Below are 12,745 nucleotides of genomic sequence, written 5' to 3' on the forward strand. Positions count from 1 at the left end.
GGGATGATGGAGTTGTAATCCATCTCATCTGGTTGGTGTGTGCATGAGAAAGACTGATTTAAGTTCCTCTCATTTATGCAAGTGATGCTACCCAGGGAACACTTTACATTTTTTTCTAAATATTTGAGAAATTTTCTTATAAATTTTAAAAACCCCGATACACAACAACAAATCACAAAACACAAATCTCCTCAGTGTAGCAATCTCTTTCTTGGTTCTGTCAACTTCCTTTTGAATCCTTGATGAGAGCATGAAACAGGCTGCAGAAAGCTTGGCTTCAAACATAAAGGTCAAAATAGCCTGGTGCAGTTAAGCTTTCATGGTATTTAAAGGTTGCTCCCCTCAAGATATGAGTCTGGAAAGGGTAAAATGGCAATAGCAGGTACCTCCTTCAGCAGATAACGGGTATGGATAAGTCATAAAAGATGACTGATGGCCGTTAAATCCTCCTCTGGATCTTTGCTGACATCAGATGATGATCCTGCAAGGCCTTTACAACTGTCATCACTCCATTCTGACAGGATTCAGTCATTGTAACTGGAGTTATGTTTTTTTTAACAGGTAAAAGGGTCATCAATACAGTTGCATCCTAGTAGAACGTGAGTGTGGGATGAAGGATAATTCATGCCAAACTGGAAATGGTGCAGGTTGGAGTTTCCTGCAAAAGTCTAACTGACCACACAGTACAAAAGCTACCACTATCATGCAGGAATCATGGACACATGAGTCAGTAATCTACTTCTTTAGTAGATTACTTTTTAAATCCATTAGGTGTATGCGTGTGTGTATGTATGTATGTATGTATATGTATACACATACACACACACACATTCCCTAATGCACAGAGCTTTTATATAGAGCTTCTCCTAACTTATAGTGTAGTTGACAAGCACAAGGATCCCCCCCTTTTTTTTGTACTCAGATTTTCCTTATACTATTTATTCCATAAATATCCCCAATGTAGTCTTTCTAAAATAAATTAGTGGTATTTGCTAGTTCATTTCCATATGTACTGCTTATTTGTGGAGGTAGATTTGTGTTTGAGGAAAAGGAGGCTCCTCATTGTGAGTTGAGCCCTGTGGGTAAATTAAGAAGGTTCACCTAGCCTCAATTTTCTTTGCCTCATTTTGGCCCCAGTCTTCTCTGTTAACTATCCCTATTTCTGCTGCACTGTCACTGCTTCTTTCACTGGCCATTCCTCAATTTGCCAGCATTGCTTCTGCCCAAGAATGCAATTTCTCTCAAGCTAGCAAGAGGTCCTCTCAATTCAGATTCAAAAGACACTTATGGAACTTGTTCGGGTGTGTTGCTTTGCATTGAGGTGTTTTTGCAGAATGTCCTAAATCTGCTCCCATAGAAATTTATGGAGACTTTTTTTTTTTTTTACTTCTTTAGACTTTGGAGGGGGGGACCTATAGACTTGTATGTTCTCCTCAGTCTGTCCTTGAAAGTTTTTGTGTAATTATTGCACAATTCCTCTGAGCCTTGGATGGCTTACTCTTGTTCTCTCTACTACTTTCATACATATATTCATTCCATCTCTTACAAACACAAATTTTTGATGACGGAATGATGGATGTTAAAGGACTTTGTAGAGCACTGCTGTCCATGTTGTGGTAGAATCCATGTATTACAACCCACATGTCAAATCAAGGCAGATTTGGCCAGTCAGGGATCTCCTCAAAATGGAACCAAATAAGATAATATGTCACACACACTCAACTGAGATTTGCTGCATCCTTATCTATAACCACTAATGAGTGTAATCCACAGACTCCACCATTCCAATGCAAACATTACTTCTGCTCCCAGAGCAATGATAATGTCATTATAAAATAACAGGACAATGATAAAGATGATTAACTAGGTTAAAACATCACACCTGAATCTTCAAAATCACTATTGTAAGTATTCCAGGTCTCACTGATGCGTAGCAGGCTCTCTTCCATAGCTTGAATATCCATATATGGACAGTTGCATTCTGGGAATTTGGAACCACACTGACACCAACAATCGTTCTCCTTGCAGATAAATTCTCCCTCTGAATTGCATGCAATGTAGCTCAGAGCTGCCTGCACAAACCTCTCTTGCAAATATTCGGGCAGGATAAGCTGAAGACCTTAATGGAAGAGGAACAAGAAGGAGAAGAAGAAACAATTTATCTTAATAAGTGAGATAGTTTCCTCAGAGCATAACCAACCCTTTAGATATAATTCTATCTACAATCAATATATCCATAGAAGACATTAGCTCACAGATTTAAAAAGAATCAAATAGCTGACATATACCAATTTTTATGACTTGTGACATAGTCAAAGCCTCCTGGAGAAAAGGAGAGATTTTGCAATTGGTTGCTAGGGGATGATTTTTCACATGCCAAAGGCAATCCAGCAACTGGTTTTTAGTGAGCCTGTTGAAAAATGGTTCTGCTAGGAAGGAAAAACATCCCACACTCAGAATGCTTTTATTCTGCACTCCAAAGGCATTCTTTTAAACAAATTCTAAGACAAAACCTCCTTGAATAACTTTATTTTACAGATTACTGACAACAATGCAATTATCAGCTTCAAGTCACTGTGGCTTGAAGTGTGAACTCCACCCATGTTTGTATTATTGATACAGCTATTGTTTTTTAGCTGGCACAATCATTTGTTCAGGGATGAGGCTCTTTTACTCATATTCATCTTGTTCCTTCCAGTTTATCTTTTGATCAAGTTGGTTGAAAATGATTTCTCATCCACAGCATGGAAGATGTTTCCTCAGAACAATACCATGACACTGGGGAGTTTGTAGAACAACAATGAATAAATATTAAAATCTATAGATCATGAATTCTACTTCTCAGTGGCATTGGAGTAGTCCCAAGGATTCTGTTTCCACAGCAATGGTTTGAGGCCTGTGTGAAGGGGGCATCCCAAATCCAGAGACTGAAGTGAGAAAAAGAGTGATCAAATAATCTTTTTATGAAGTATTGTTGTACCTATATATGTTCCACTTATCTATCCAATTTTATGAAAGATTCACTAGATAACCTTCCTTTCATAAAGACTGTCAGAAATGGAAATAGCTTTTTGATATTGCTTTGGCTATGAGAAATGGTTTCTGGTCTTTCTTGTCCTTTGCCATGTGGGTGTTTGCAGCAAAATTGATCAAGGCAGTTAATAAATATTTTGGAACATTGTGGAAAGACGCCAAACTAATGGCCCAGCATGTAGCCTATGCTTGGAAATTGTACCTTGCTATCTCCAATTTTGCTGGTATAAAAAAATTCAGATTTAGATTATTTTCAAATGAGTTACATGAAGTTTTTTTAGTTATGTCAACTGCCTTCCTTTCCAGAGACAAGGTGTGGAAAGAGTCAATTTCACTCTTGACTTCCTGGCTTAATTTTCTCCCCACTGCAGCCTGAGTCCTTTGACATTCTTTAGAAGTTTAGTTATGTTTCTTCACATGTGGATAGTACCATATAAAAATACAGTTGAAAATAATTTCTTTGAATACCCTGTCACAAATGAGATGAGAAAGCAAGAAAAATCAGAGAGTGCAAGGCTTTAAACTTTTTGGGATACTAGCTTGCCATAGTAACAGATTGCACAGCGTGAGAGAAGATTCAGTCAAGTAATCAATTTTTAATTCTTCTGCATCTCACTTAGGACTGATTTGGATGCCTGATCCAGAGTTGGAAAGTTTCAGGAACAATGGTTTTAAAAACAATTGAGATGGGCTAAGTCATTTGTGTGTTCGGTGAGGAAATTAAGAAGTTATATAGTAGAGATGTGCTACCATTTTGCAGCTGGTGAGGACTTCCAAGGTTTGCAATGGCATTGTCTGGAGGCAGTGTCTTCAGAAAGTGTGAAAGTGAAAATGTCAAACCTTTTGTGGGCTTTTGGGGGTGGGGTCACTCTTTTTTAAAGTAAAGCGCTTCTCACTTCACCCCCTGAGTGAATTCTAATGTTTTGCTGATGATTTTTGGTGATCAGCAAAAATGGGGATCGGGGAGTATTATGGAGGCCATAAAAACTGGTCCAAGAAGCCATATAGGGTCTACCTGCCTGTAGTGTACATTAATATAAAGCAGTGAAAATACCTTAATGTCCCCCTTTTTTTTTTTCCTATGGGGAGAAACACCCTTTTTCTTTAGAAATAAAGTCATAGTGATTAAGAAGTGTAGCTTCTATCAGACATTTTCAAAATAGGGTCAGAATGTCCCTGGGCATAATATTACACAATAGCATAATTCTAAATTCAGGGTTATTATATGAAAAATATTGTAGTATAGATTCCCATGGATTGCACCAGATTTTTCTTCTTCTCTACATATTTCAGTTGAAAAGAAAAGTCTGGCAAAGATGGGCTTAAGACTTCTGTCCTGTCTTATTCTTGAATTACCCTTCTCTGAATATAGAGGTCATTCACCCAGTTTTGGTTTTATCATAAAGGATGTTCCATCCCTCCATACTATGTGCAAGCATTACATGGAAATCAGGCAAGGGAAGCTTTGCTGACAATTGCTATGTGTTGAATGATAAAGTTGTCAAAGAATAAATCCATTTGGACATGGATACCATGTTTTGTTAAGGACTGACCCATCCAAATACATAGCAGACATGGCTGCCCAGGACCACAAAATTCCAGGAGTATTTTGCTGATTTAACAAACAGATGTTTAAAAATCTTGTTCTGTTTAATGGATTTTGAACACAATATTCATTATTTGTTATCTGAATATAATTTTGTTGTCTTTTGAGAGCTAATACATCAATATATTTTGGCCCCCAAACAGGATCATATTCTAATCCTTTTAACTCCTGCAAAAAAGTTATTTCTAGTTAAAATAATGTAATCTAGCTGAGTGAGTAGAAATAATTCTATATTATTTTTCTCACATACAGTTCTCACAGCTTCCAGACCCAATAACAAGGAGGACTGGTTGGGCACTATTTAATTAAGTCCAATTTAACTTGTATAAGAATTGCTCACAGTGAAGTGCTTTCAGATCCTTTTTAGACTGGAACAAGCCAATCTACTTATTTTTCCCTTCAGAGGATTGAGAGTGACATGAAGAAGCAACCATTTTCCATGTTTGCATATTTATTCCACTATTGTCTGTGTTCACATGTTTTGCAAATTTATGTAGTGCATCTTGATCAAAGACAAAATAAATTAATGCATGAATTTTGGAGAAGGATACCTTGCTGAAAAATATATAATAAATATACACTATTATATAGTACAAGAAAATATTTTAAGTATATAAATATTATACTTAATATAAAGTATATTATAAAAATATAATGAAACTGAAAGCAGTTTTCCCTGTGTTTTGTATTATCTCTCTCTCTATGCATATGTCTGCTTAAAGGTGTTTTAGGAAAAAAAATTAAAATAAAACTTTGGTATACATGAAGTTTTTTATTCATCAAAGCAATGGTGACTAGAATATGGATTTAAAAAGGCTGTTGTATATGTGACCATTTTGACTTTAGAGATACAGTGATATGTATCAAAACAGGTCTGTGATTGATGTAATAACTAATTTCCTAAGCATTCTACTGACAAATATTATGTCGAGCATAGAGAGAGCAGCTTCTGAACAGCAAATAGTTTCAATAAGCACAATGGAGACATGAACCCCAAAGAAAATGACAGGATCATCTGTCAAAGTGTTATATGCCCCAAAATATCAGGCATACAATGTGATATCAAGATTGGCTGTCCTATTATGTGAGAAGAAGAGGGAAAATGCTGTGTTTATCCATCAATTCCATCAAAAGATAATTCCCACTGTCTACCTCAAGAGCTGAAAAAAAATATATTTTCAGGTAAACCGTATTCTGAATTTACTAAGATTTCAACTACCAGAGCATCTCTATTAGAGGCATATTGCTGCATTCTGGAGAAAGTATATTATCCCACCTTTTACGGAAAGATACCAAGCAGACTTGAAATGGCTGTAATTGACTGGAGGTGGACTTCCTTATATCTTTCACGCACATGAAATAAAGTTGGAAAAACAAAAACTGTTCTGACCATGGATTATCTTCATGGATTTTAACCATGAATAATACATGCTGTTGATGCATAACATTGTATGTATCAACTCTTTTCTAAGATATGTTCCTAATGCTATTGTGCCATAACTTTAGGTTTTCTCAGAATTCCATTCTCCCCATTTATTCTTCTCAAATTATATTTTAGGTGGAATTAACTGACAATCTGAGGAATATTGTTTCCCCTACTCTTATTGGAATCCTTTAATTTCCCTTGAAACAATTTTCTGTATTTGCCTTGAAGTTGGAGACAATTCTACTGCCAAACATCTATAAAACCCCTGAAGGAAACTCAAAGAATGTTAATAAGATTAACACAAAGTCTCAGGATTTTTAATATCATCACTGGTTCCCTAAGCACTAGACAAGCAAAAATGTATTAAAAGTAAGAGACAAACAATGATTCCCCAGCCCAATTTTTATTGAAATGTGTTGGAGGATTTTCCCCCCCTTCTAATTATATAGTGTATTAACTTGATGAAATCTCTAACAGTGACTTCCATTGCATGACTACATATTGCTGAATTAGCAACACTAGCACTGTCCTTGAATATATATATATTCATACAAACCACCCAATGGCCAGTGGTATTTTTCTCTGTGATGTAGTAGTAATGATTTTTACTCAGGTTGAGCAGCATCTTGCTTTTCAAGAAATTTTAAACCATTTTAAGTGGATTGTCATGCATAACAAAAGAATAGCACACTCCAACGTGTTGGAACTCCATCCAACAACCTGAATGCTTAGAATAATTCTCTGTGAACTGGGGTGCTATCACATTGTATCCCAACTATATACTAAAATGATGTAAATAACATGGCCACCACAGATTTCTTGAACCTGATTTTCTTTCCATATCTTGAACAGAATCCTGATTTTTATATACCTGTTGAACCTTAGGGAAATGGAACATTTGAAATTATTCTTGACATGTACTCTTCAGGCATGCTGTAAGTTTAATGACAATAGTCCTACAAACATCTTCCTGTAAGAAATTAACAAAATTCCTCCCACGTACCTTGCAACTGAATCTTATTTTCTGGACTCTGTACCAAAACAGAACTGACAGAATCTAGGTTGTCATAGTTACTGCAGCCAAGAGGACCAGTCCGGGTTTCTGTCACCTGATGAGTAAAGGAATGGAAAACCATTTGCTGTATTATACAGAACAGGCTAAGTTTCCTTTACAAAACATCTGGACACTGAAGAAGTAGAGGTCATTGTCATTGTCACCAACACGCATGACATTATATTTTACCAGTGCAGGGTTTTTTTTTTGTTGTTTTTTTTTGGTAGTACAGCATTTCTTCAGTGGCAGAATATTGCTTGTCCGATGGTAGTGCTTGATTTTATACAGATTAACTGAAATCAGCAAACCCTTGAGAAGTCAATTTTTATAAACCTGGGAGAAGAAACATTCCCCCCTCATTTCTGATGAAAGTAATAATATGGAAAAGGGATGGTTAGTATGTCATGGAATATTCATGAGGATGAAAAAGTGGATATTTATTCAATCATTTGTGTATGGATAAAAAAGCTATCAGAAAATCCCTGACAAAATTCTGCTTGAAATTATATTGTTGGTTTATAGATAAATAAGTTGGCTTTGAAGAAAGGAATAGAAGGAAGAGAGTGTCAAACCTTTGAATGTAATACTAAGCTTAAAACTGGAAGCACAGTTCCATGACTACTTTTCTAACCCATTCATAGATAGGAACTTTGGAGATTCTTCAATGACTGTTCTTAAAGATGTGGGCACCAAATTTTCTAACATGTCAGAAGAGGCCAAAAAATAATACAGTTTGATTTGAATTTTTTAAAGAAAATTATTTTCTGAGAAATTTGGCTCTAGATTGATTTCTTTTTTGTATATTTTGAAAACTCAACTTTTTTTTTTTTGAAATTTGATTTAAAAAATATATAAATAAGCTATAGGATATTAAACCTATTGGAAGAGTTTAAGCATGTGTTATAGGACTTATTTCAGTTCAGTTAACCATGAATAATTTGCCTCATTTACTTTGATGGGACCCAAATCTCACTATTTTAAACTGGATGCAATGGAGGACAAGCCAATTTAGGAATAATTGATTTATCTCAAATTTGGCATAGCTGAACTTTATTACATGTTATAATGTAATATTGATGAATACATAATAATATAGTACACATTTTAAGTTACTTCTTAGTAATTTAGATTTTAAATTCAGTTTAAGACTTAAAAAAAATGCTTTCTCAGAATGTGAAAGTTTATAGTGGCCATAAAATATAATTTAAGAAGAACTAAAATAACGATTCATGTGTTTAAATTTTCAAACATTTCATTTCCAGCAGTCATCCCTGAAGCTAACCTCAACCTTCCTTCCCCTTCCCCTTCCCCTTCCCCTTCCCCTTCCCCTTCCCCTTCCCCTTCCCCTTCCCCTCCCTTCCCCTTCCCCTCCCTCCCTCCCTTTCCTTCCTTCCTTCTCCCTTTCTAAAAGGAAAGAGAGAGAACATTGGTTGATATTTAATATGAACTATCCACACTTCCCATACAAATGCTTCCAAAAGGAAGTACAATGAAAGAGAGAGAGAGAGCACTATTGCACTTATTTTTGTAACTTGTAAGCATTATAGTATAAGCACAAAACTGTGGAATATTTAAAATGAATATAACAACAGAATGAGGCAAAGCTGTGCTTGAAAGCAATGGAATTTTTCTAGAAAACAAAATTAATAGATCCATCCATCCTTGAAGAGGCTTTTGTCTGTACAATATGGGTGAATAGATGGCCTCTTTGATCCCCTTATATTTACCAGACTTTAAAAACAGATTAAATTCTTATTTTGAAGCAAACAGTACACAAGCAATTTTTTTTAAAAAAAATGACATTGAAATGATCTCTAAGCAAATTGGTGCTGCCTGCCTTGAAAGAGGCTGCCTGCCTCCTTGGCCCTTGACAGGAACTTTCATCCAGTCCCCAGGGTGTTAGACACTCAGCTTCAGCGGGACCTGGATGAAGTAGATTATTTGGATCCTTTTTGGTCTGGTTTCAGGCCTAGTTCCAGTACTGAAACAGCCTTAGTCATGGTTGTGGATGACCTCTGGAGGGCTCATAATGGGCATGCTGCAACTGTCCTGGTTTTCCTGGATCTCTAGAGTTTTCAATATATTGACCATGTCTCCTTCTGAACCAGCTTCAGGCTTGGAAGTGGGGGACACTGTTTTGCAGTGATTCTCCTCCTCCCTCTGTGGCTGGTTCCAGTGGGCATTGGTGTGTGGGAGTGAGAGGTCCAACCCTAGGTCCCTCTTGTCTGGGGTTGCCACAGGGCTCAGGTCTCTCACTGCTTCTTTATCATCTACATGAAACTATTGGGTGAGGTTATCCAGCGGCATGTGGTATGATATCATCAGTATGCTGATCTCCACCCCTGGCTGGACAGGCAGTGCTGTTCAGGTGCTGACCCAGTGCCTGGGTACTGTGAAGATCTGCATGGGGAGGAACTGCCTCTAACTCAACCCTAGCAAGATGGAGTAGCTTTGGGTTTTTACCCCCTGGATCCAGAGAGGTGTGATTTTTGACACTCAAAGAGGTAGCACTTCCCCAGACAGAGCTGGTGCACAATGCACAGATTCATGTCATAAGCCACTTGCACACATTCCTTGGATTACTGTGCTCTATATGGGACTGCCCTTGAAGGCCATCTGGAAATTACAATTGGTCAAGAATGAAGCAGCATTTGCAGTTTTGGGTGCCCCTTAATTTTCATGTATTACACCATCCCTGTGTGAGCTGCACTGGCTTTCAGTTTCCTTCCAGGTGCAATTCAAAGTGCACCTTTACTGATTATCACCTTTGAGGCTCTGTGTAGCACAGGTCCACCTTTCCCTGAGAATATCTGCCTATCCACCAGTTTGGATATGGTGGGCATGCTCTAAATATTTTATTATTCTGGTCAGAAGATGTTTGTGCCAGGCTGTTTATATCGAGTCGCATGGGATTCTAGGAAGTTGAATTTTATGTAAGCAATGCTAAAGAAAGTTCTTATTATTGAAATTGTTGAGAGATCTGAAAAACCTGGAATTCAATCAGGTGAAATTCTGTTCTGAATATTCTTCTTCTTCTAGGACTCAATGAATGTATCAATTTATGTATCTATCAATTCTTCATTTTCCAGTTTTAAGTTTTACTGCATGAAAATGCATCTCTTTGCATGAACATCTATATACCTTTCTATACCCCTTTTTACTAATATGCACGTTTTTATATATATTGTCCCTTAATGCTTATGTTCTGATACATATTTTGATCAGAAAACTAATAAGTGTAAATATTCCTTCTGCTTCCTATTGATTTGGGAAGTTTGAATTTGATAATTTTATATTTGACCAACTCTTCCCCAAATACTAGTTTCCCCATAACAAATCTTTTTCAAAGAGACAATTCCCATTTTATACTGAAAAGTGAATCACTTGCAAAAATCTGTCCTCCCCCCATCTCCACACTAGGATGATTCTGCATTTTATCTGTAATAAAATGCCTCTTGCCTAAGATCATGTGTAATGTATAGTAATAAAGGTTCTGATGTATTTATAAATTTTGAACAATGATGTATTAAGTGATCCTCATGACATATAGGCATCCAAATACAATATTTTCCTATACTTGTTTTAAAATATTTTAAACTTACACAAGGTATGATAGTAAAATCCCAAGGTACATAGATTTTTTAATATATAGAACAGTTAAAATTTTAGATTGAGCTGATTGAACATTGTAAATCACTTGGTCCAAATAGTACCTCTATGTGTGTGTGTGTGTGTGCGTGTATGTGTGTAATTCTGTTTTAAACTTAAAAGTTCTGTTTTGAATTTATCTTTAACACTTCTTGCTAATCTAAGGTGGTGCCCCAGTATATCAGACTGAGAGATTTTTCTCAACATTAAATACTATAAAAAGCAGAACAATTTAATTATACACAAGTGGCATCAAGCATGTCAAAGAAAATAAGTTTTTTTCCCCACCTCACTTTCTTTTTCCTTTGACTGTTTTGGAAGTCTCTAAATGCAAAGAGTCTAAACTACTTTGAGATGAGCAGATTGAAAAAAATGTCCACTAAGGAAAAAAAAAATGGTTTTGAAACAGTCTGTCTTTAAGGCACTATATCAAATGATAAGTTGAAAAACCGAAGGATACCTGCAACTTTCAGAGATGTATGGTGACTATTCTGTGGTGCTCATTTCAAGTTTCTTTATTAAATATGTTTAGCTATAGGTAATTACCTCCATGAATGCATATTTCAAACAAAGCAGCAGTTAGGCTAAAGAGGATCATCAATATCTCACGTAAATAAAGGGTTCTCTAAAGCAGTGTGCCATTCTTCCTCTGATCATACCAGAAAGAAGAAGGAGAAAGAAGGCATTTTGGGAACAAAGTCATTTCGATTTGGTTATTCTTAGTATGCTTGGAAGAGTTGTTTGTCACCAAAACAAATAAACAAACACTGCTGGGACACCACTAGGTTTTTATGAAAAAGAAAAGGTTGAAAATTACTGCATTAGAATAATCAACAATTCATGATTAGTTACTGTAATAGTTATTTTTCAACCATTAAAGCAAAAGTATTTTGCTTCTACATGTATGAGAAAAATGCCATTTGTGGTTTACAGATGTCCAAGTTTGAACATTATACTCAATCATCTTTCTCCAACCTGGTATCCACTACTATGATGGGCAGGAACTCCCCAAGCTAACAAGTCAAAAAGGCAGTGCTGAGATATATTTTAACATTTTGTGCACATGTCTACTCTTCTTTCTCTTCATTCTTGGCTACAAAAGAGACTGAAAACATTTGCTTTTATTTGCAACTAACTGCAGTTTGTCAATAATGTCCTACATGGGAATTGTGATTAGTTTAAGTGCTGATGTATTATTTCCCCAAGCCAGGATAAGGCATCACATGCCTAAATGAGCCAAACTGAAAACAAATTATTCCTTAAAAAAAAAAAAAAAGACTAACACAGTTAACAATTGGTTGACTGGGAAGAAGAAAACAGTGGGGAAAAGGAGAGACAGGAAGGCATGAGGTGAATCTCATTAATTTAGCACTAAATCTGTTTAATCTTATGTCCAAATTCAGCCAATGTTTCATGGTTCTTCTTGCATATCTTGCAATAAATCAATATTTAACATATCAGAGAACAATGTCTTGATACTTAGCTGTCATAGAAAAGAAGTGATATAAGTCATGCAAATGAAATTTAAAAGGTGTTTGAATGTCATATTTCTCTGTTTTCGCAAAACAAACAAATCACATTTAAGAGTCCTGACCCAGCCAATGGATTTGCTTTGCTGATTAAAGCCAAATATTCATATAAGGCATCACTTAGTTTTCAACAGAGTAGCTAGACAAATACTTCTGGGTGTGATGGGGATGAGCACTTTTGCATTTATCTGTTGATTCTGTTGGATTAATTGGAACCTTAGTTTGATCCCACAAGGAGGGTCATAGAGATATCCCTCACACATTCTCACACAAGAATCATTTGCTTTTAATGCACTGTGAATGCGTAATGTTGTTTTATAATGAGGATTTATGGGATCATATTTACATTTTCCATTCATTCTCATTATATCTTGTAACTTCTGAGGTAACCAAATAAAGAAAGGGTGATAATTAGCATAATCATTAAATATTATGTTTTTGCATATTTA

The 12,745-nt window shown here is 36.0% G+C and overlaps 1 protein-coding gene across 2 annotated transcripts in view; it reads right to left on the reverse strand.

Moving 5' to 3' along the window:
* BRINP3 (BMP/retinoic acid inducible neural specific 3) overlaps positions 1 to 12,745 on the reverse strand; it is a 234,879-nt gene that overhangs the window by 56,246 nt on the left and 165,888 nt on the right. For both annotated transcript variants that reach the window (XM_088153501.1, XM_088153502.1), the window contains 2 exons: positions 7,069 to 7,174; positions 1,883 to 2,119 (listed from right to left, as the gene is read on the reverse strand). In XM_088153501.1, the coding sequence (XP_088009627.1) occupies positions 1,883 to 2,119; positions 7,069 to 7,174 (343 nt within the window). The remainder of the gene's footprint in view (positions 1 to 1,882; positions 2,120 to 7,068; positions 7,175 to 12,745) is intronic.

The sequence above is a fragment of the Python bivittatus genome, unplaced genomic scaffold (assembly GCF_059951505.1).
Source record: "Python bivittatus isolate LINGU-HERP-01145 unplaced genomic scaffold, Pbiv_v1 ctg000700_np1212, whole genome shotgun sequence".
Classification (NCBI taxonomy): Eukaryota; Metazoa; Chordata; class Lepidosauria; order Squamata; family Pythonidae; genus Python; species Python bivittatus.